The sequence below is a fragment of the Vespa mandarinia genome, chromosome 22, assembly GCF_050613455.1.
Source record: "Vespa mandarinia isolate Hongniang chromosome 22, ASM5061345v1, whole genome shotgun sequence".
NCBI classification, from domain to species: domain Eukaryota; kingdom Metazoa; phylum Arthropoda; class Insecta; order Hymenoptera; family Vespidae; genus Vespa; species Vespa mandarinia.
This window is the reverse complement of record NC_140831.1, coordinates 3,531,844-3,555,629: the sequence shown is the minus strand read 5'-3', so window position 1 is coordinate 3,555,629 and position 23,786 is coordinate 3,531,844. Positions and strand designations below refer to the sequence as shown.

General features: G+C 35.0%; 1 protein-coding gene across 5 annotated transcripts; it reads right to left on the bottom strand.

Annotated features, from left to right (window-relative positions):
- On the bottom strand, positions 1 to 23,691 carry LOC118447956 (atrial natriuretic peptide-converting enzyme). Of its 5 annotated transcripts, none has more exons than XM_035880526.2 (14): positions 23,020 to 23,691; positions 21,421 to 21,669; positions 17,807 to 18,240; positions 10,009 to 10,225; positions 4,172 to 4,385; positions 3,155 to 3,526; positions 2,847 to 3,079; positions 2,538 to 2,744; positions 2,248 to 2,461; positions 2,029 to 2,174; positions 1,775 to 1,943; positions 1,451 to 1,701; positions 847 to 965; positions 1 to 782 (listed from the first exon to the last, which is right to left on the bottom strand). In XM_035880526.2, the coding sequence occupies exons 3-14, from the start codon at positions 17,852 to 17,854 to the stop codon at positions 609 to 611; spliced, it is 2,364 nt and encodes a 787-aa protein (XP_035736419.2). In that variant the 5' UTR covers positions 17,855 to 18,240; positions 21,421 to 21,669; positions 23,020 to 23,691; the 3' UTR covers positions 1 to 608. The 5 variants fall into 5 exon arrangements, with proteins under 5 accessions (XP_035736419.2, XP_035736423.2, XP_035736421.2 ...); XM_035880530.2 differs by having other exon boundaries at positions 10,009 to 10,192; XM_035880528.2 differs by lacking the exons at positions 21,421 to 21,669; positions 23,020 to 23,691 and adding an exon at positions 19,335 to 19,487.
- Positions 23,692 to 23,786: the final 95 nt, after the last annotated feature.

Genomic DNA, 23,786 nt, shown 5'->3' with positions numbered 1-23,786 from the left:
TTTTTAAACATTATGATGAAAAAAAAAAAAAAAAACAAAAACAAATAAGAAGACGATGTTTGGAATTTATTGAATTTAGTTATAATTCCATTTGGTTTAAGAACGTAATGTGATACGTCAACATCGGTTTGGTACCGACATAATATTTATTTTACAAAGATAATGAATACAATTTTCTTCGATAAAATAAATTAAGATTAATTATGCCGCGCAAAACGAGAAATCATTTGTTAAGATTTGTTTGAAAAGTCAATATAATGATCATATTCGTATTTACAATCGTACGCGGTAATCTTTAATTTTGAATATCTTTTACTAATGAAGAAATAAAACTAAATATCACTACGTATATCACTATGTACGTTTAGGAAGTTATGATCTAATGGCAATAGCGATCGATGACGATACAAAGAAGGAATGACGAATGAAAAGTAATAAAACGTTCGAATTATGCAAAAGAAAATAATATACATACGATCGTCGTTGATTTTAAGTATTTATCACAATTTTCATTTCAGTACATGTTTGTTAATTCAAAATGACTTTTCTTTCTTTTTTTTTGTTCCTTTTTTTTTTGTTTTGTATTCATCTCAAACGATTGTAAATATTTAACTAATCGTTGATTTTATCCAAGCGATATTAGAGGATATTTGATCGTACAATCTAGGTCTTTCGACGCCTGCTTTAGAACAAGCTATTCGCCAACTACCAACTCCAGTTAATGCCCACGTTTGACCGCCAGCTTGAAGGCAAAGCATTGGGCTACCAGCGACTTCTTCCTCCTAAATAAATCGATGTTCAAAATATTACATCTAAGTTATAAGTCTTAAATATATTATAACTTACGTTGCAATCATCCACCGAATATGCTGGCTCGGTACAAACGCTGTTGACCGAAGCAATGCTTATATTTTCGCATCTTTCCATCGCACTATGCCTCAATTGTACTCTCTGCAGCATATCGCCTAAAAGAGAAAATATATAGAATGAATATTTTTTTTCAAAATAGAAAGTACAAAGAATAAATATTTCTTTTTCCTTTATTTTTTCAAAAAGTCGGACAACAGTTGCGGCTTCATTGCATTATTAAATAAATAATATTTCTATATGAAAGTATGCACATTAACGTAAGTTAGTTATGTAAGTATACCAGTTTCTTTCATTCTATATTTTCCTCAATGTGTTTATCTAACATGTTTTATAAATGCACATTATCGTGATATGTCCTTCTATCCTTAAGAATAAAAAAATCGTATATTATACAACCATCTTTATTTCATTTTAATATTTATTATAAAAGTATCCGTAGAATAAGGGAAAAATGACTTTCTATTTATTAGGTAAAACTATATAGAGACCTTCGTTGTATTTTTTTTGTTCTTAATCTAAATAATGTTAAACTTTGAATATGTCAAAACAAATAAAGAAGAAAAAAAAAAAAATTACGTACGATTTCTGGCCCAACCCAAAGTATTGCATTGAGATGCATTGGTCGATGGTGGATCTTGAGCAGAAGGCAAACAAACTGGCCTGACAAAATCTGAATAAGTCGCAACAGGACGGTCTAATTTTAATAGAACGGTCGTACTTCCTTCCACAGGGGATTTTATCATTCCTACGATCCTACGTTCCTGTTGCCACGGTGACGTACTCGAAAGACGTACTGTGCCCAACCTAGCAGACCATTCTGCCTTTGGTTGTCTAAATAATCAAAATAAATAAACATATTTTGAACAATGATCTATTAAAATATATCACGAATATGTTTTATTACCCTTGGAAACAAGAAGCAGTTGTGAGTAACCAATTTTCAGCAATCAACGTAGCATCGCAAACATGTACCTCTTCCTTAAAAAGTGCTGCGTGCCAGGGCCAATCGCCAGGTTCTGCCATTTTACTAAGGCCTTGTTTACCTTTATTTCGTAAAGGCTGTATCCCACATTCTAAAACGATAAGTATAAAAAAGAAACTTTTGTATATACGATATACGTAGTAAAAGTAAAAAATTGGGTAATTTGAATTTCTTACCGAGTTCAGAACAACGAATATACATAACGTCTTTGCTTGGACATGGTGCCCTGACAAACGTGATCTCTGTAGCCGATGGATCTTCCATATGAACGTATTGAACATCTTCTTCTTCGTCGATTCTCACCTCAACAGATTTGACGCCACTGCGAAAACAAATTATCAAATTAAATCTTACATTTCAAGGATAACATTCTATCGAAAAATAATCCCACTTACGTATAAGTTAATAGAGTACAAAGAGAATTAGCTACTGTTTGAAGAACGGTTTCCATTTCTGTTGCCGGCATAGTGGCATTCAAATTCTCGGTACAGAGTTTACCGATTGTACCTTTTTCATTAAAAACGACGTAACCCTCGCTGTTGTATTTTGCGGCGTGTGGCGTGTCCCATGGCTGAGATTTAACAGCTCTTATACTTTGCGCTAATGATACTATCAAACGAAAGGGTCGATCATCAAAAAAAAAAAAAAAAAAGAAAAAAGAAAGCAACAATTTCGCTCTACTCACAACAATCCTTCTCGTCGCTTCCATTTGGACAATCTATTTTTCCGTCGCATCGTTTGACATGTGGAATGCAAGTTCTTCCAATTCCGCAATGCATATATCCGTCGCGACAATAGGCACAATTTTTTTCATCAGCCAGATCTGGACAATCGATTATACCATCGCAAATCCTTGGCGACAAAGCCTTCGATTGAAGCGTCTGTACGCATCCTACGATAAAAATAACAATGTTCCTCATTTTATAGTACTTTTCATTTAAATTATATTTTTTTAGAGTTCCTTTGAAATTAGAACAACGATAAGAATTGTCACCTGGTTTTGGCCTGCAACTACCAACATCCGCGTATTCCGGAAAATTGGAGCAATCCAAAGCTCGCTTGATCCTCTCCGAAAGTCTGTTTCCGCAGCCGTTCCAAAATTCTCTGCAAAAACTCCTACAAGGTAGTTGCAATAAATCTTCGGGGTCGCCGGACAAACAGGCTGGTTGTAAAACTTGACAGACGAAGTCATATGCCGAACGATAACATTCGGCATCTACCAATTCCCTAATTGAAAATGAAAAATATAAATCATGGCAAAGATCATTTTTGCGAAAGATAAGCGATTAACGAAGAAGTTACCTAAATGCAATAACGTCTTCCTCCACGTCGATCAAAGAACGGTGTCCCAATATATTCGGATAGGAAGTTACGTTGTATGGAAGATGTTTGCAATAAGATAATTCGAGAAGACTGCATCTTCTTGGGGGTGGTGCAGTCGTTGTAGGTGGAATCGTCGAGACTGTTGTTTGTAGGCTGACTTGTGCGTTTAAAGCTGTCAAACTTTCTTGAACTTCGAGACTCTTTGCGTCTATCGTCAGATTCGATAGATATTTCGTGCTAGTCGGATCGATCTCGCGCGATAGAATGTCAACCACGTCGCTTGTAGTGATGGTTTGATATCGTGGATCAAATCTGACATCGAAATGGACCACCAAGTCGCGTCCTTCCACCCTGCAATAGAGAAAAAAAAAAAGAGAGAGAGAGACAAAAGTTAGCTTTATAGTATTGTTATCACTGACAAGAATTAATCCTATCAGATATTCCCAGTTGAGAATCTTTTATAGAACGATATAGAGTGTCGCAAGAGAATACGTAAAATGTATTTTAAACGTTAGAAATATTTAAAGAGATTAGAAATAAATAGCTACTATATTTGTTTGATGTGAAACATGAGGATACATTACTGATGAAAGTGGCGCATTCGATACTTGTTCTTCCTTAGTGCACACAACAGAACGCGTCGCGTTTGCTTATGTATGAATCGTAAAAGAATTGCAAGAGGGATCGGAAAAAGGTTTTCTCTCTTTCGTATCGAGCCAAGATAAATCTCGGGAAGAACATCGCCAGACTTTCAATTATTCCATCTCAAGAAACTCGATTTATTTGATTTATTCGCTTTATACGTAACTTCTATAATCATTCACCGGTACAAACGCTATTAAGAGAATATTAGACGAATAGGGCATAACGTAAACGACTACGATAGATCTTTCGATAGAAATATCATCTTAAATCGATTCGAACATCATTTCAATGAACAACAAATTATTCGAGCTATTAAAATTTAAATCAATTCTGATCCATAACATTACTTACCCGTCGAGTGCTAAAATGTCCGAAGCGAGAAAGGAGAGTTTTAGCCAACTACGTCGGAAAATAAGATTGATCCGATCGCGATACTCTCGCGATCGTATGCGAAAGGCCTCGGTAGAGGGATCTGCCAGTTCTAATGCAAAGTAATCTCCATCGGTAACTCGAAATGTCGCCAAGAATATTTGATCTCCCGGTGAATCCGACGTTAGGAATGTGTCTGAAAAATATCATACAACGTTCTCAATTAGTTACTTTTTCAAACGACTTTATTATACGTTTCCTAGAGGATCATTCTAACGTAATCACCATAATTAGTTAGTTTCATGATCGAGGAAACGAGCGCGTATATATAAACGAGACAAAGTCACGTTCTTCGACGTTTACTTGCTTATAAACGGAGTTATAATTATTTCTTTTCCCTATTTCTTATTATAAATAAACAATGATAATAAATAAATAAACAAATGAACGTAATATCGTCATAAAAATTTGTTCTGTGGCTATTATGTTGTCTATTTCTTTCAACAGAAAGTTTAATTTCCTCTGGAGTATCGCCATTGAGATGAGTGACTATAAGGAAAAAAAGAATCGAGGACAAGCAGGTGCCCGCAGCGACAGTGTCCAAGAGACTCACCTTTCACCGCAAACTTCGGTTAGCAATTTTTCATCATTTCTTAACAGATAGATAGATAGAGAGAGAGAGAGAGAGAGAGAGAGAGAGAGAGAGAGAGAGAGAGAGAGAGAGAGAGAGAGAGAGAGAGAAAGAAAGATTTCTTTTTCGAAGGATCGAATCCTTATTCTACAATCAATATTTCCGAGAGGCGATCTTACACCGATATCATGCGGTTAAAAGACGCTCGATATTTGAGATAGTAAAGTCGACCAAAGAATTTTTCGACCTAACATATGTCAATGACATATAAATTCTATGCGAACATAAACTGGACCAACACGTTCTCGATAGCGATAGAAAGAATTATCGCTAAAGACAAGCGTTTTATTTTATTTATCTCCTTTTTTTTTTCTTTTTTCTTTTTCTATAACGTATGACGACAAAAAAAAAAAAAGAAAACGAAAGAAAGAGAAATTTAAATATAAATAATTCGTTGTTGAGTTTAAAGAAATAGAAGAAGAAGAAGAAGAACAAAAGGAATCTTCAAAGTATGACGGAGCATTACGAGTTCCGGTATTGAAAGTCAGTCTCGGTCTTCTCCTTGTGACCCTCTTACTCTCACCATCATCCTGACTACACGCGTACTCTCGTACTGGGAATCTCTGTACGAGTATCAAAATGTTTCAAGGACACAAATCCCCACTTTAAGGTCGAACCGCTAAGCGGTCATAGGCATGCGTCACTTCGATAACTCGGTCATACCGTTACCTTTTACTACTTCGAAGGCCTCACTGGACCAAGAGATGATTCTTGTTGGTTCGTGTTTCTTGTTAGTAACGCGCGAGATATTCTCATTGATCGTAAAATCCATATGAATCGTTGTTCTCTTTACGTAGTTACTTTAACGAGAAAATCTTTTATTATCGATCGAAATACTACGTAATATTTGTTTTTCATACTATCGTTTTTTATCACACAGTTAATATTCTCATATCAAAAGGAACTGTACTCCTATCACGTTTACAAACGTAAATAATCTTATCGAAAAGAGAGAGATAGAGAGAGAGAGAGACAGAGAGAGAGAGAGAGAGAGAGAGAGAGAGAGAGAGAGAGAGAGAGAGAGAGAAAGAGAGAAAGGAAGAGAAAACAAAACAAAAGAAGAATAACAAATATTATACTTATGGTATTTCTCACTTGATTATCTATGTATAAATCTTTTATTATCGTAAACAAGCGTAGAAAAAGTCGGTATTTTTTTCATCTATAATTTCCATCTTACATAAGAGCCAATTATCGAATAACGATTTGTTTTTTATTTTTTCAATATTTTTCTTTTTTTTTTTTTCGTTTTCCTTCTTTTCCTTTCCGATAAGCGGAAAAATTTATATTCACTGAGTCGAATGTCGATTTCAATGGAAACATAGTCAAGAGATAAATTTACAGGAATATAATTCTACAAAGTTAACTTAAAGGAAAGGTAATTCTCGTTGATATGAAGTCGTAAGAAGTTAAAAGAAAAGGAAAAAAAGTAGTTCCCCGATAAAACGTATGACTAGTCAGGGCTTCCTCGAAGACTCGGTAACTCGGTCAGACCGTTATGTTTGCGTGCTGAAAGACCTCAATGGGCTTTGGCCGCATCACCTTCTTCTTCTTCTTCTTCTTTTAATTCTTTTTTCTCTCCTTCTTTTAGTTCGCACGAGCATATGCGCTCGTCACAATACATTTATCGACCTCATGTTTCTCCTTACCAGTACGCTCGAGTCATCATTAATAACTCCTTATTATCTGCTCCTTTCAAGTTCTAACGATATTTGATAGATCCGATGCGTTTCTTCGAGTCGTTCTCATTTCAATTTATTTACGAATTAATTTACGAGACTTTTACGTCACGCAATTTTCCAAGACGATTTTCCAAATCGAACTGATATCATTTTTATGATGATCGAAAATTTGGAAAATTTCTACGCTACATTTTAGATAATATATTTCTATTGTTAAATCAATCGAAATTTTTCACTTCAGATATTTCAATCCTTTGGCAATAACGGCGGTCGACAATCGATGTTTCAGGAAATGAGATTTCGTAACGAACGAATAATTCAGCCATTAGGCAACATTTCGACTGAACAAAAAAAAAAAAAAAAAAAAAATAAAAGAAAAAGAAAAAGGAAAAAATTGGAAACATAAAGCCGCAAGTTGTATTTTTATAAAATTAGAATTATTAGAAAGAAAAAAGGAGAAATTCTCCAAAAAAAAAATTAGAATTTTTCGTTAAGTAATTATCTTTGAAAAAACTTTGAAAATTTTAGTTATTTTTATATGTTCGGGTTGCGTCAGGGTTGCGTTCTTTAAAATGTATATTAATCCATTTCGATTCTTGGAAAACAATTATATACATTCGACTTATATAATTTCATTCAGAAAAAGTCACGGAATTTTAATGTACGCAAGAAAATAATAGAACATTATATCAGTGCTCGACAACAAAAGAGTATAAATTTACTTTTGTTCAAAAGAAGATAAGTAAACTAATATATTTTATGTTACTGTCTTTTGATTATAATTCTAATATCACAAGTCAATATCACTTCTTTGTCGCTTTTTTTTTATCTGATATTCTAATAGTATTTATATATTTGAGAAAACGACGTATAATGGCAAACAAAAAACAATATAAATCGAGTTATACTATTTTGTCTTTAGTTTCAAAATTTGGTTATATAATAAAAGTACAGTTATATTGTTTAATGGTAACATTTCAGTTCAATGACAGTTAAGTATCCATAATTTATATTAAAGGAATTGAATAAAAAACAGATTTACGTATACAATCCTTAGATTTAAATTACACTGCATGCAATAAATTTAAATTACATACAATAATGTTAAAATTACTATGACCGATCAATCAGAACGAAGATTGAACTGAAATATATGAATCAACTTTAAATCGTTAAGCATTTTATGACTTAAATTATTATGTATAGTGACTACATTAAAATAACGACAAAGTTTAACTATTAGGTTGGAAACTATGAAACTATGAAATACTTATATATTAGGTTGAAAACTATGAAACGGGCGTTGAATGAAAATAAATAAACAAAAACGCCCGTTTCATAGTTTCCAACCTAATATTTGTTTGACTATTTGATTAAATAAATATAAGTTAAACTGACAATTTTTATAAGAATAATATAAGTCAAAATTTCTTAAAAAAAAAAAAAAAAAAAAAAAAAAAAAAAAAAAAAAAAATTTCGAAATCGAATATGATATATAGTTTGAGACATATCTTTTCACGATTATTAAATCACACGTAAAACATCTGATGTTATATTGCACTTTGAATATTATTAGTCTTGCTAATAGGTATTATTAGATATATTAGCTATTTGATATTAGATATATTAGCTTTTCGATATATATTATCGTAAGTTTTTAACTAAATATATGTTAGGTTTTTATTAATATTTAGGTTTTTAACTAAACTAATAATTCCAATTTCTATTTTTTTGCTCGTCCATCAAAGATATATTCTCTCAAATTTTTATTGTTCCTTTTTTATCGTCACTTTTTCATTGTCGTTAGATTTTGACAGACTTGACATGATCACGACGATAAACGCGACAAATCGTTTTACTCTCGCTCATAATTCGTTCGAGTACGATATCTAGCAGCAAATTTGTAAAGCACGAATCATGTTTTCAAACTCGTCACACACCATCTACTTACAGCGTTAAAACGTTATTACCAAGGTAGTGATAAATCGGATTTATCGTAGCGAATAATTGAAAAACGATTATCAATGCGAACTCTTTTCGTTTTTGCACTGTTAATTTCTTTTTTCTTTTTCTTCTTTGTTTTTTTTTTTTTCTTACTTTCGTTACATCTCCAACAATCAATTATATACGCGTTCGCTTGTACTCTTTCTCTACTATATAATAATAACTAACAGGAACATCGAGAAATGTGATTCCTATGAATTTACCGTTCACCTTAAGACAATAATTTTCTACGGAACGATGAACTCTTTTCCAATGGTTACGAGACCCGTTGGAAATTGAAATGACATTTTGATCAATCACGCAAGTATTACATTTTAATATAACGATTGAATTATATAAAATAATTTTACCGTTACTTCTTGCAATTCTTATCGCAATTAACGATACGTTAACGATAACGTGTGAAATATTATCAATCGTTCAATTTCAATTCGAATAATTTTGATATTTATTAAGAGACACGAGACGACTGATTAATCCGAAGATATCAATATGTAGAATTCTCTTATAAATTATTTAAAAACTTCGTTACGACACGCGTATCGTTTCGAGGAAGGAACGCTATCATTTCTGCAAGGTGAAGTGCGCGTAAATGTTGGAACAGTACAAGGAAAATGTTGGTTGTTTTCGACTAAAGGAAACGTCGATCCAGGGTTCGCGGTTCGTAAAACGTTCAGACACCGTGAATACCAACCTCATCGAGAGGGGCTTCTCGCTCGAGGTACGCGACGAGTTTCTTTGACGTCTATGTAATTTCATGGCTCCTAAACCGCATCGGCAGCATAACCGACAAGATTGCAGATTTTCGTTCAACTACGATGCTCTGCTCTATTCCCAACTTTGAATTTCATGGTGAAAGTGGTGAAACGAAAGCGTTTCTTAACTTCTTTTAATTTCGCGAAGATGTTGAAGGATTAAATCGATGCAGAAAATTTGAACCTCGTGTCCATTCATCCTCAACGTCGTCAGATTTTCATTCAAAATTAGTTTCGATACCATACGAAATATACGATGGAACGGCATTTCTCAACCTTCTATTACGACTTAATTACTTTTCTCGACTTCGACGTAAATCAGCAAGCATATAAAAATATTGTAGTGGGACGTTAAGAATTTTAACGCGATCCTTAGGATCGTTGAAAAACTTTGCAATAAAACATAGGTGGTTAACTTCATTTCTACGTACAGCCACTATTATGAAAGGATCCCCGTTTAATCGCTGCTAAAGTTCATTAATCATCATCATTCGATGATGTTAAATAATGATAGTCGTTTTTTTTCATCTTAATGGAACAAATAAGTATGGATAAGTGCTAAGTGTTTCCTATGAGCATATACCTATGTCCACCTATGCAATAGAAGATAACGAAGTAAAGAAAGATATGAAAAAAAAAAAAAAAAAAAAAAGAAAAAAGAAAAAAGAACAAAAACAAAATACTTACAGCCTAGATATATGGAAACGCCGGAAAAGAGAAGGAAGAGCAAGAAGGCAGCCAGGACGCAGCAACCACATCGATATTGACCACCGAGCTTCCTGGTGAATCTGATGTCGCTGTCCGAGGATAGGATCGAGCTTGGTGTGCCAGCCCGACTGAATCTTCTCGTGCTTACCGTGCTCACCGAGATCTGCGGATGATCGCGAAGAACGCTGTGAAATTTCTTCAAAGGACACTTCGTTATATTATTATGATCTTTTTAAACTGATTATGTAAGTATATATATATATTTATATACGTACACATATATGCATGTATATATGCATTGTATCGAGTGCAATACTTTAATGAGAATATTTAAATATCTTTGTTTATTTATATTTCAATGGAAAAAATGTTCAGGATAAAGAATCACACGAATTTAAAATACCTCGCGAACTAATCATTTTGACGACATTGAATATTCATTTTTATTCAGAATGGCAAGTGAAATCAATTTATGCGAAAAAAAGTATTCATAGGATTCCATTGAAAGTAATATCGATGACCTTGAAATTTGAGAAAAAATTCTTTCCATCGTTGGATGTGTCCTTTAAAATGATGTAACATTTCTCTCTCTCTCAAAAAAAAAAAAAAAAACCATAAATAACGAAGATACTTAGGCGTTCTCATTTAAATGCTGCACCTGGTTTATATGTACATCGTATAGATCGTATCACAAACTGTTCATAGATCTAATTCATAGTTGTAAGAAATAATAAATTACGGTGCAACGTAACGTAAATTTACGATCGAATCTATGAAATGTGGAACGTTCACTATGATTTTCCTCTTAAATCACTCGCTCGAGATATACCCATAGCGAAATTTTTCATTACGAAACGAAGCGCAATGGAAGACATCGAAGGAGTGAGTGGGTGCATGACGAAACTATCTTCTTCGTTCTACTTTCTTCGTTCAACAATTTCCACAGCTTCCAAAGTGTAGAGACACGATTCGTATTGAACGATCGATTTTTTCTCTTACTACTCTTGATATATCTATAAAATCGTGCAATCCTCGCGTTTAATAATATTGAATATCGTTTATTAGGAAGAGTTGAAGAGAAACGAAGAAAAAGAATTTTTAATTATTATACGAAATCTTTGAAATAACAAAAAAAAAAGAAATGATATTTAAAATAAAACAATCGCCAAAGTTCTATTATTTTTTACTCATACCTTGATAATCCTTGTATACAAAATTTCCCTTAATTAAAAATTAGAAAAAAAATTTTCCTAACGTATGCATTTATTAAAACATAAGATTTCATTTTTATACCATACTATTAAACGATTTTTCTCACTTGCATTTGACAATAATCACGAATCACGAAAGCAGGAAACACCTCGTAACTGACACGAACGCCAGGGCCTGTAATTATGCGATTAGCCGTGTAATTGTCCGAATAGCAGCTTATGCAAGCGCATATCCGCGATCGACCGCGATCGAAACCGCCTTGTTTCGTGACATGCAAAGCTCGCGTATGTGGTTATTGTAAAATAACCATGTGTACTTGCATATAGCACACATATATACGTGTGTAGATATGTGTTTACGTATGTATTTATTTTTTACACGTGTATTCTTTGCGGCTAAGTAGATACACAATAACACGTTTACTCCTCTCCCCTCGCTCCCTTCCCCTCCTCTCTCTCTCTCTCTCTCTCTCTCTCTCTCTCTCTCTCTCTCTCTCTCTCTCTCGCTCTTTCTATTTTTTCTCTAACTTGCAAATCTATGAGAGTAAGCGTCCGTGTAATCGTCCTCGCGCGAACGCGCGTGCACGATTCGCCACTCGCGATGCATCTTTCTCTTTCTCTTTCTCTTTCTATTGCCCTCTCTGTCTTGCCCACGCGACGAATAGACGAACGAACGAACGTGGAGGGCGTAGGCCTTCCCCGTTCAAATGTTACGCTCGGCTCACGGTCTATGATGTGCGGTAACAACTGAAGGAATCACACCTTTTAACGAATGATGATGATGATGATGATGATGATGATGATGATGAGTGTGGGCTAGTTCGAAAGTTCTTCTTCTTTTTATTATCCTTTTGTTTTCCTCGCTTATTAACGAGACGAAATGTCACGATTCAACATCGATCCATTTTTTAGACCCAATCGATGGGAAAAAAACATTCTCTTTCCTCGTGGAAATCTAATAATGACGATTCGAAGGACGGTACTATCCTTCGAGAGAATCCTTTTACTCGACCGCGATTACGAATGACATTTCTACGATTGATAACCTATACGAATTTTTGAACCGTTGAAAAAAAAAAAATTCTTTACACGATGATTATAGGATAAGCGTTAAGGATATTTGTATTTACATATTATAATTTGTTAATTTCTTACGATTAACTCACATAGTTATTTATTTTCGCATTTAAAAGGTCACACCACGGTTATTCGTCTTTCACGGAATGATCTTGGAAATCGTTAAGATTGTGGATCGCTAAAGTAAAAGTGAATAGATAGAAACGAATAATGTTTGTGAGAGGCGAGCCAATTTTCTCACGGCACTCGATACGCCATTGCGAGAATAGGAAATAAATGTAAATAGCATTGGATATCTTTTTTTTTGTCTGTCTTTCTTTTCTTTCCTTTCGTTGGAAATTATGTTAATCTATGTTCTAGATCATTTCCGTACTTTGAACGCTATTTATCAAAACGTCCGTTCATTATCTAAATACCCGACGATAACCCGGCGTAGTTTTATTGCATCGATTAGATATAAAAAATTCTTTTCCACCCGTGCCATTTGATCTTTGTAACGAGAACTTGATCTATATTAGCATATTCCTATCGTCTATGCGGAAATTAGAAAATTTCTATTTGCATATCGAGAAAGGGTCATTAACGTTACCGCTTAATTTAAACGAGCAACGGACCAAGAATCGTGTCACGATTTCGACCATACGGCAATGAATATTTTCCTTGGCGAGAAATTAAGATTAACATATCTGTAAGGTTTTATCGGGAAAAATTCAAACCTGAAAGTCCACATTACTAGACTGTAACACGAAATGCAATATTGGTTTTTATTCGTATCTTCGACTCGACTCTGTTCTCTCATTCGAGATATCGAGAACACGAACTTTATGACCGGTCTACCCTTTCCGCCTAGACGCCAGATATATATATATATATATATATATATATATATATATAATTTTAATTAGAACTTGGAATGCTACTGATCGAATACGCCGATCGAAAAACTGCCAGTCTTAGACTTTGCCTAAGTCTTATGTAAGTTGAGAACGATCCTAGGAGGGTCTTTTGCCTAACACAATAGTAGTGCACATATTACGAAAGTCGAATGAAAGTTCGAGCACGAAACCTTTTGCATTATAGTAACTCGACTCAAAGATACCATTCGCTTAGAAGTTCTTTATCAAAACATTGTCTCGATTAAAATAAACAAGAATGCAAGTCTCATCGAACATTACGAATTTATGTCAAACGATCGAATTTATTAACGCGTTAAACACACGTTTTTAAATGAATCGATGAAAAAAGAAAATAATATCTGTACTTTTTTTTTTACATGATCGGATTTTATGATGATATATTTCGCAAAAATCATGATATTTTATTAAGAATTATCTTTACGACAAAGAATCACACGAATATATCTCGTGATTCTCATAATAGTATTAAAAGGTCATGAGACTCGATCCTTTGGAAAAAGAAAGGAATCCTCGTTACGAAATACGTCAATGAAACAAAAGAAGAGCACGATTTAACACGATTAAGAGTATCGTACGTGGGTAATCGATTTAGAATAGTTTCGATGATGTTTAAAAATTTATAGACGGCGGAAGGATGCGGTGTAATTTATTAGATGAAGAAATTTCCAGATCGGAAAGGAAAGCTTCGCAAAAACGTTTGCCAATCGTAAATCAAATAAGCAATTACAATTGGAAATAATCATTGACTTTCGAGCGTTAATACGATGAATCGTTGATTGTGAAGGGGTAAGGGGTGGTCGTTTCGAAAGTAGATTTCAATGTCAGTAAGTGGAGAATCGAGTAACGATGGTAGAAAGAGATTAAGTGCCGGACTAAACGTGCCGAGAGATACGCGTATGCTTCCGCTAATGGACACGGTCAACGACTTCAAGGCCGAGAAAAAAAAAAACAAGAAAGAAAAAAGGAAAAAAAATTTATGGAATCGTGGCAGAGTTATTTTCTTCTCTTGATGAGGCTTTCGTGAAAGTATATAGAATCGACACAACTTTAATACGAACTAAGAGATTTATTTCTTTTCTTCTTTCAGCTCGAAGACTTTGTTGTGATACTATGTGTATATTTATTTATAGTTATACGAGAATATCCGGTGGACGATGGACAAGAATGGCCCCGGTGGAAAAGAATTCTACCCGGCGTATAACGACGCACCCTACGGAAGTTGTACGTTTATCATCGTCATCTCGACGCACTCGTCGTCATCCTCTTTGAATTTTACGACTCGAGAGACTCACGAATAACGATGCAAGCCACGTCGTCCTCTTCTCGAATAATCATAGTTTCCCGGAAACCATAGTTTTAAGAACCGTCTTTCAAATATATTCTAATCATTTTCCTAATTTCAACGTAGTAAAACTTCGAGGAACGACTCGGCGAGGAAATTCTTTTTTACTTACGCGTAGGCATGCACCTATTTATGTACACATATATATATATATATATATATATATATATATATATATATATATATATGCATGTATGTACCAATTATTCGAAGTAATCTTTGTTCACTATGAAAAACGCTCGGTAAAGTGTCAAACTCCTTAGAAATTTGTGTCACCGAGTCATGAAAGAAGAAGAAAAAAGAGAGAAAGGAAAAAAATCTAGTATGTCCCATTGGCTCGCCATAGTCCCCTTTGACTGTTGTTACTACCGTTACTCCAAACACCAGGTTACCTTTCGAAAAGAGCAAGAATCTAGGAACAAGTTTTGCTCGCCTTAAATTACATTCTGCCCGCTTCCATTCGCCTCCCTCTGTATGCATGTAACGAGCGTCCGACACTCGTAAACCCGTAGCCTTCTCGGTCCAGTGCTTCTATTCTAGTAAACACGATAATGCTTTCTTCAACCAAAAAGAATGATCATGCCAATATGTCCAGTTAAAAATCATTAGCCAACGTAAACATATCGTGGTACGTGTTTTCTAACTTCCTGGAAAAACTTCTCTCCCGTTCAGTCAATCCAGATCATTACATACGATTGAAAAATTCTTTACGTAAGTATGCCGCCTATACACTAATGAGAAAACAATTAAGATAAAATCTGATACTTCTTAAAAAAAGGAATTAAACAAAAAAAAAAAGAAAAAAAAAAAAAGAAAAAAGAAAATAAGATGAAATAAAAGAACCGCTCTGGAAATGTTCCACCGCGTTGAAAAATGTTGATTGGATATGCTACTTTTTCTTAGATCGAATCCAAAACCGTCATAAACTTTCCTTAATACGTAACGATTTCCGCATAGAGAAGAATAAATTGAAAGGTGAAAGATTTTAATGGAGTTTAACTTAAAACAGGATCTACTAAATAATTTGTGCCGATTTATTCCGGAAAAAGAGAAGGGAAACAAACGAGTGACAATTCGCGTCGCACGTTCGGAATGTCAATCGGCTTCATCGAGTGTCGGTAAGAGCGTAACGGTAAATCGTGAAGAGAACAGATGACAGCCCAACCCAGTCAACCCAGCCCAACGTTAACGCATCGTTCTCTATTCCGGTCAGCCTAGTTCTTCGTTTTAACTCCTGCGGCGAGTGCGTAAGTATTCGATACACACACACGGCGACTCAGGGTCAATGGAGAACAAGGTCGATCGGAGAAAAGGTTTTAGGAGATCGTTTTAAGGTTTCTATGGAAGATCAAATTTCCAAGAGATTCAAATATCTTTAAAATACATTTGTCCAACGACAAAATGATGTACAAGAGTATGTCGATGTCTATGTAAATGGATATATTTTAAAAATCATTTATTGGGCTAATATTTTCAATAAATGATTAATATTTATAATAAAATATCAATACTTACGTATTATAAGTGACGCTGAGACTTAATTATTATTTGTATCGATTAAAATATGTTTATGAACACAGGGTGTCCAAAAAGTGTATATATATATATATACTGATCATTTATTTTTACAAAATATTTGCCATTAATTAATCAAGATACCGATCAAATAAATAGAAATGTACATTAAACATGTTCCACGTTTTCTAAATATTTCGATCTACATACCTGTATCCTATTTGTAAATATACTTTGAACTCAAAATAAATTCACTTCTATGATTTACTGCGATCGCGTTTACATTCTTAATCTACGATAAATATTTGTCAGTCGATGAAATTCGAGGACAATTTTGTGTATAAGATCGGACGATACGGTTGTAGATTATAATACAAGGAATAACTGAATTATTATCTCCTTTAAAAAATTTACATCCAACCCTGATCTTGCTACTCGTTCTTGTAATTGTCTATGGAAGTTAAGAATACGCGGACGCGCGCTCACGTTGAAAATTCACCATTTATGTAATTCAGAGAGTTCGGCCGAAGTTTATTACGAGGCGTATATCTAATTCCGCGAGTTCAGACCTCGAGAACCGCAGAAATAATTCAAAGAATATGCGACCGGGATGAGATCGCTTCGAAAGATCGAAATACAGACGGGGTATTAAACCCATTGCAAGTAATAAGAATCGTACCAAATTGTTTAAAGATTTTTTCCCTTCCGATGTCGTCGCTGTGTCATCGTGAGAACGACGACGTTTTCTACTTTAGAACTATTCCCAAGAAACGACCGTTTTGGTAGTCGCAAATAAATGTAGGTATGTACGTCGAAAATAAGTAAGATTTACAACAGCGTTGATCTTTGTTCTTGACATCTCCCTGCGAAATACGAAGGCACGAATTGTGTAAAAAAAAAAAAAAAAAAAAGAATATATAAAAAAAATAAAGATTAGTTGAAGGTCAGGCTGCGAGTGGTAACGTCTACCCGAATAAATATAGTTTTTATGTCCGTCAAAGGAAGCCTCGGGCGACTACTACACTACTACTACTATATTGAAATTCTTCACGGTTCTTACGAAGCGACATTTTCCTTCCATTACTCGGAATGTCTTAATGACAAAATAAAGACGACGTCGAATGGATTATGAAGAATCTCTTACGAAACTAATTAACTAATATCAGGTAATAACGAAATCGCTAGACGTCGGACTCGGTCGAAAATTTAATTAAAAATCATTTAACGTATATCTCAAATTTCAATGAATCGCACGGAATCATATATTGAAGGAAAAATATTAAAATAAACGTCATTGAATTTACGAAATTACAAAATGCCACGATATTATCTTTCCCACCCATTCTTTCGAGTTCCGCGAAAGGCAATGGATAATATAAAAACGATCGTAAGAAAATTGCTAGCGTAAAATTCAATAATAACGCTTCCGTGGCTTAGCTTTTATGTCTTTCACGGGAAGAACAATGCGCATTTCCGAGGATGATTTCGCAGACGACTTTGCCAGGGATATTTTCGCCTGGTGTGCGTCTTTCGCACGAGGTCCGAGCATCTAATTAACGTTGAGAGCATCGTTGGGAGCAGAAAAACAGAGAGAGAGAAAGAGAAAAATAGAGAGAGAAAGAGAAAAATAGAAAGAACTAATACACGTAAACACACATAGAGAATAAGAGAAGCAATTGAAAGAGCGTAGAAAGTGTGCCAGATTCAAGTCTCACCTTTGAATCCCACGAGCTCTTCCTCTTATGTTCCATCGTGACGGTCATTTTCAAAAATTGTTTCACCTATTTTATCCTTCCCCTCGATTAGTTTGATTTGTCAACGTTCACCCGAAACGACGTTGTTTTCCGGGCCCAAAACCATGAAGAAGAACGTCATCGCGGGAGAATTTTATTCCTTCAATTATTTTTCCTTTTTCTTCGATCACCTCACTAAGATTTTTTTTTTTTCTGTTTTTAATCCGATTCACACTGCACCAAACACCTTATTTTTCTTCTTCTCGGTTCTTCCTCCTTTCGTCGAAATAAAGAAATTCCTTCTTTCGTTAATTTCAAATCGAATCGATGCCGTTGCTCTTTGAATCCTCTCAAGACACCATTTCTCTTATTGGTTTATGTAAAGTAGTGCGGCCGAGATTTTCTACGGTTGTGTACTGTAAATTATACGTGAAATTTCAATTATGATAGGAATTTGAGAAAGAGAAAGAGAGAGAGAGAGAGAGGGAGGGAGAGAGAGAAGAAAAAAAAATCAAAGAAAACTTGAAAAGAACGTCGATGCTTGCGTTCGTTACGAATGTGCAAAAGCCTGAAGCACGTGAGAAATGAGAGAATAATGTCATTTGATACTCCGTTGCACTTTCGTGACCAACTAGATGTATCTTCTCTTTGAGGTAAACGTACACACACACACACACACACACACACACGGTAACACGATATCGCGGAACTTTCGATCCGGAGCAGATTCTTGACACTGTCGAGTAATTGGGCCGATTTAACGCCTCTTAATTTAAATAAAGCGAATGCTAAAACAAACGAAAATGAGTTTCGTACACTAATTTGGAATTCAATTAAATTAAAACTTTTTAACAGAGAAAAAGGAAAAAGAAGGAAAAAAAAGATTTAGAACGAGACTGAAAGAGGAAGAAGAGACTGAAGGAAGAAGAAAAAAACATTGAAAGAAAATTTTCACTCACTGAGAGATCCCAAGATCCTTAGAGCACTGTAATAATCCGTCCAAAGAGTTAGATACACAAAGATATATAGAGATAGAGACGCGCGGAAAGCGCAAAAGACGTCGAAACTCGTTCAGGAGGAACAAGCGTCCCAGAATCGCGTCACTTTCGAGTACTTGACCCAATTTTTAACTACACTTGCGAGAGAGAGAAAGAGAAAGAGAGAGAGAGAGAGAGAGAGAGAGAGAGAGAGAGAAAGAGATGGTCCATTAAAAATCACTGGTCCGTAAGAAAGTCCATTAAGATTGAACCGGTTGGATACGATGCAGGTGCACGAATAGATAGGGATAACCGTTGGCAGCTGCTAAACGTAACAGCCAATGTGCGTTGTTCTCGATGTTTGACCACATAACTCGATGAAAAGAGATAACAACAACAAAAAAAAGAAAGAAAAAAGAGACACAAAAAAAAAATAATAAGTAGAAAATAATAAGGAACAAAGAGAGAGAATGGAACGTTCGAAGAGTGAGATCGAGAAAGAGAGAGAGAGAGAGAGAGAGAAGGAGACCTACTATCGGTGTCGGACCGTTCGAAAAGAATGTTCTTTCGTGCTCGAGGAACGGCCAATTTCTCCCGAGCCGATGAAATCGGAGTCTGGTGCCACGAGCCAGGAGATTGTCCCGAACGCGAAGAGAGAACGGAGGGTCTGCTCTTGCCGTTCGCTCGTTCGCTCGTGGATGCACTTTCACGTCATTACCGGTTCTCCACGGCGCAGCGGTCCGTACATACTCCCTCTTAAAGCTGAGGGCACGCTTATGAAGCTGTCTAGAGCAAGGACGACGACGACGACAAAGAATCGATTTGTCACATTTCATATTTATGTTGTACGTTATGTGTACGTGAAAATTCATACGATCGAAATAACTTCTTTTTTCTTTTTTTTCCTGTTCCATTTCTATGATATGGATTATGTGAATAGTTCGAGATAAATGCCGGCATATGTCTATAAGAGAAAATAATAATCAATTATCGCGAATGATAATGTAAAGTTTTATTCGTTTATCGTGGTATTTCGTTTCTTTTTACTAATATCTATACGATATGTATATACATATATATATATGTATATATATATATATATATATATATATATATATATATATGTATATACATGAGAAAGAAGAATGAAATAAGAAAGATATGATAGTAAGTAGTACAGCGTTGGATTCTATAGTAGACCGTAAAACCAATCTGTTATGGCGAAAGTGTGTCTATGTGTCATATCGTTAAATCTTCTTACTTTTTAATAAATAGACCGAGTTTTACGATTACATACAATGAACGGATTCGTATAATCGAGTTTTTCCTATCTTTTCACCCCTCTCCCCCTTTTAATGTGATCTTTCGTAATTAATAAATTCTACACGTTTAAATCGAATAGGATACGCGTACATATTTACTATGTATTTAAGTATATCGTTCAAATCTCTCTCTCTCTCTCTCTCTCTCTTTACCGAGAGAGAGTAGACGAGCTAAGATGCAGGTGCAATTACATCGTATTCTCCCGTCACGGAATCAATGAACCTCTCAAAGAGAAGTTTCGCACGCAATCTCGCAATAAGATCGGAAGTTCGTGCGCTCTCAACGAGTTTACAAACGTTCTACTCCCACGAATCAACCGAGTAGACAGAATTGTTCCCCGTTGTCTATGCACTTTCACGTTATTGTGTCGTCTTCCGTTCGCGCGCATATATAAACACGGAAACGATTGAATATATCGTAGATAAAAATTCATAAATCCTCTGTATTTAACGTTCTTCGTTCGTACTTGAATTATTATAATTTATCATTCATTTTTCATTCTCTCTCTCTTTCCTTATTTTCACATCGTCGTAAGAAAAGTAATGTGATATAAATTCAATGAAATTCGATGAAAGTATAAGTTTGTTATTTCTCTCTCTCTCTCTCTCTCTCTCTCTCTCTCTCTCTTTCGATCTATACTAAAAAAAAAAAAAAAAACAAGAATAAAAAACGTATGTGCAATGATTCAAACGAAACGCAGTGTTGTTTCAAGGCTAACATGTGGATGTAATATAACGCTTTTGTATCTTCTCTTATTACAAGTATACACGGATAATCCATTGATTATACTAATTGTTTCGATAAGGATCGCTAAAAAGAAAATAATCAATTTTAATATAGAAACACTCACGAAGGATTATTCTACGAGGTTGTATATGGAAGATATTGTCGTCGTAACGGAGTACGATGTCCTATCCTTGAATCTTCACGGATTTGATTAAAATAAATAAAAAACACATACATACACACACGTAGAAAGAGAAAGAGAAAGAGAGAGAGAGAGAGAGAGAGAGAGAGAGAGAGAGAGAGAGAGAGAGAAAGAGAGAGAGAGACACGAACAAAAAAGAAAGATTAAATTTGCATGAGGACGGAGGAGAATGTTAAACACCTATCGTGCATCCAGCATCGTAATCTAAAAACACGCACGACCGGCAAAGAATGTGAAAAAACAGGGTTGAAAGAACGCTATAAAATTCAGATGAAAGGTACGCGTACAAGGCACACGTATAACACATACATACATACATACGTACATACATACATATATACATATAACGTATTTCTGACCGGACCCACCTTAATTTTTTTCTTTTCGTTTTTTTTCTTTTTTGATTTTTTCTCTTCGCCGTTTTCCTCGAGGACGTCCTTTCCTTTTCTTCGTCAGGGCCGTTCGTCGTACGACAAAATCTTTCTTTCTTTCTTTCTTTCTTTATTTTTCTTTTTTTTTTATTCTTTCCTTACTGATATCACTATCTCGTAAATTATTATAAAGTCGAAATTAACACGTGGATTATGCGTTCGATCGAACCTCTTAGTTTCGTTGCACTGAAAAGATAGAGAATAATAAAAATGCCACGAAATTCTCTGGATAAGAATATGTGTATAAAAAAAAAAAAAAGGGACAAAACGCGCGTTACGACAAAGAAAACAGATGTTCACTTTGGGCATAGACCGGAAACGTTTATATCTTTCCCTTTTAAAGTCAGCACCGACACTGGAAGAAGCCTCGTCGAGTACACCAAGGCGAGCCTCTTTCTCTCGTGTCGCATGGAAAGAAACAACCGTTAATGCTAAACGCGAAGTATCGTGGCGCGTGGTACACGCACGAATGTGTACATACATACACGCGGTTGCTGCTACTGCTGGCTCTGTTGCTGCTGTTACTCGATTAATGACCCGGCAAATGCTTTCCTTCGTCTCTCTAACATCAACGCGATCAATGACATCGAGTGTGCGCTAATTAATCGAACAAAATTATTGTTAATTTCGATCGACTAAGAATAATATTTATCGATCCTATATACGTGTGTATACATAAACGAAATTTTATTTTTTAACTCATTAATCCGTTTTAATTGTATACGTATACTCTTTACGAAATAACAAGGATCTTTTTTTTTTTTGTATTACGGTAAGTATAATCTTTGGGCGAAAAGAAGTAATTACTCGTTATGCTATTTAAATAGATATTAAACAGGATAAAAATAGAATAATTTCGCATGACTATCATATACACCTGGATTGATTAAAATTCATCTTATTGCGATTTGATCGTAGAAAAATTCAATTTCTCTACTATTAGACAATGAGAAAAATGTATTTTTAATTTTTGTCGTACCCACGCTTCCTAATGGATTTCTCGAATAAACAAATATACATATATGTACATGTATACACATGTATATTACATGTAGAACGGCGTGAAAGTATGATTTCTTTCGTGAAAACATTTGCACCTCGTTTACGAGATATATTTTCTCCGATTCTTTCCCTTCTTGTATTTTTTTTTTTTTCTAACGATTTCAATTCGAGATCTATACAGATGAAAAAAAAAAAAAAAAGATATTTCTCAATAGGAGAGAGAGAAATTTTGTCTCCTGGAAAGGAACGAAACGATACACGGTCTCGTTCGAAATCATGAGGTAAGCGCGCGTTCCCTTCCGATCGTTAACAACAAAAACTTATCTCTCCGCGAATCGAGAGAGAGAGAATGGAACGTTGGTGAGCAAGTGCATTCTATGCTATACAGAGTTTACTACGCAGAGACTATCACTGTTATATACATTAGACTATTAAAATAGAACCGTTCGTATTCGCGCGTATCATTAGTCTATACTTTTACCGTATAGGATTCGCAGTAACCCGTTAAACAAGTGCTCTCTAAAGAGTACTTACGTTCGTTTACAGAGTATCCTGATCTTCGATGAAACAGCTTTCTATATGCCATGTTGAGAAGCGTATAGAAATCGTCCCTGGTATCGTCGTAATCGTCTTCGTCGTTTTCGTTGTCATCGTCGTAGCAATCGTTTCGAGTAAACAGTCGTCGATGCGAGAAAATTTCTCCAAGTTTCGACGTATACGGTTGGCTCGATGTTACAGATGTACGTGTGATATCAGCACCGGTATGATCGACGACCCGCGGTCGTAAGTTCAATTTCCAAGAAAGCTCTCGCGCGCTCCGGCCGGCGCGGCAGGCTGTTAAAACAGTGCCACGCGCGTACATTCCTTTCACGTTTTTAACGCATATTTCGAAACCATCGAGAGTTTGAGCTAACGGTGCTCTGATATAAACGAGACTACGAAGACTAAGTATGAAAAATCCGAACTATACGTGTCAAATGTATCGATAATAGATAGAAACGCGAATTTTCTTTTTCATTTTTACGCGGACTTTTGTTTAGATCGGAAACTACATTTTTTTTTTTTTTATCGTACCACTTCCATTTATGTTAGTCGAACAAAAAGATTTGCATAGCTAAAAAGAATTCCACATGTCCGATTGACATAGAAGTATTTAAATTTTTGTTCGTGTAAAATGCATGGTCCGTTTTAATACAGAACTATCTATAAATCCGTGACTTAACTGACAATGCAATACACCGTTTGGCATTACAAGTTATTCCAAGCTTATGTTCTATTTATAAATTATATTATTACATCTG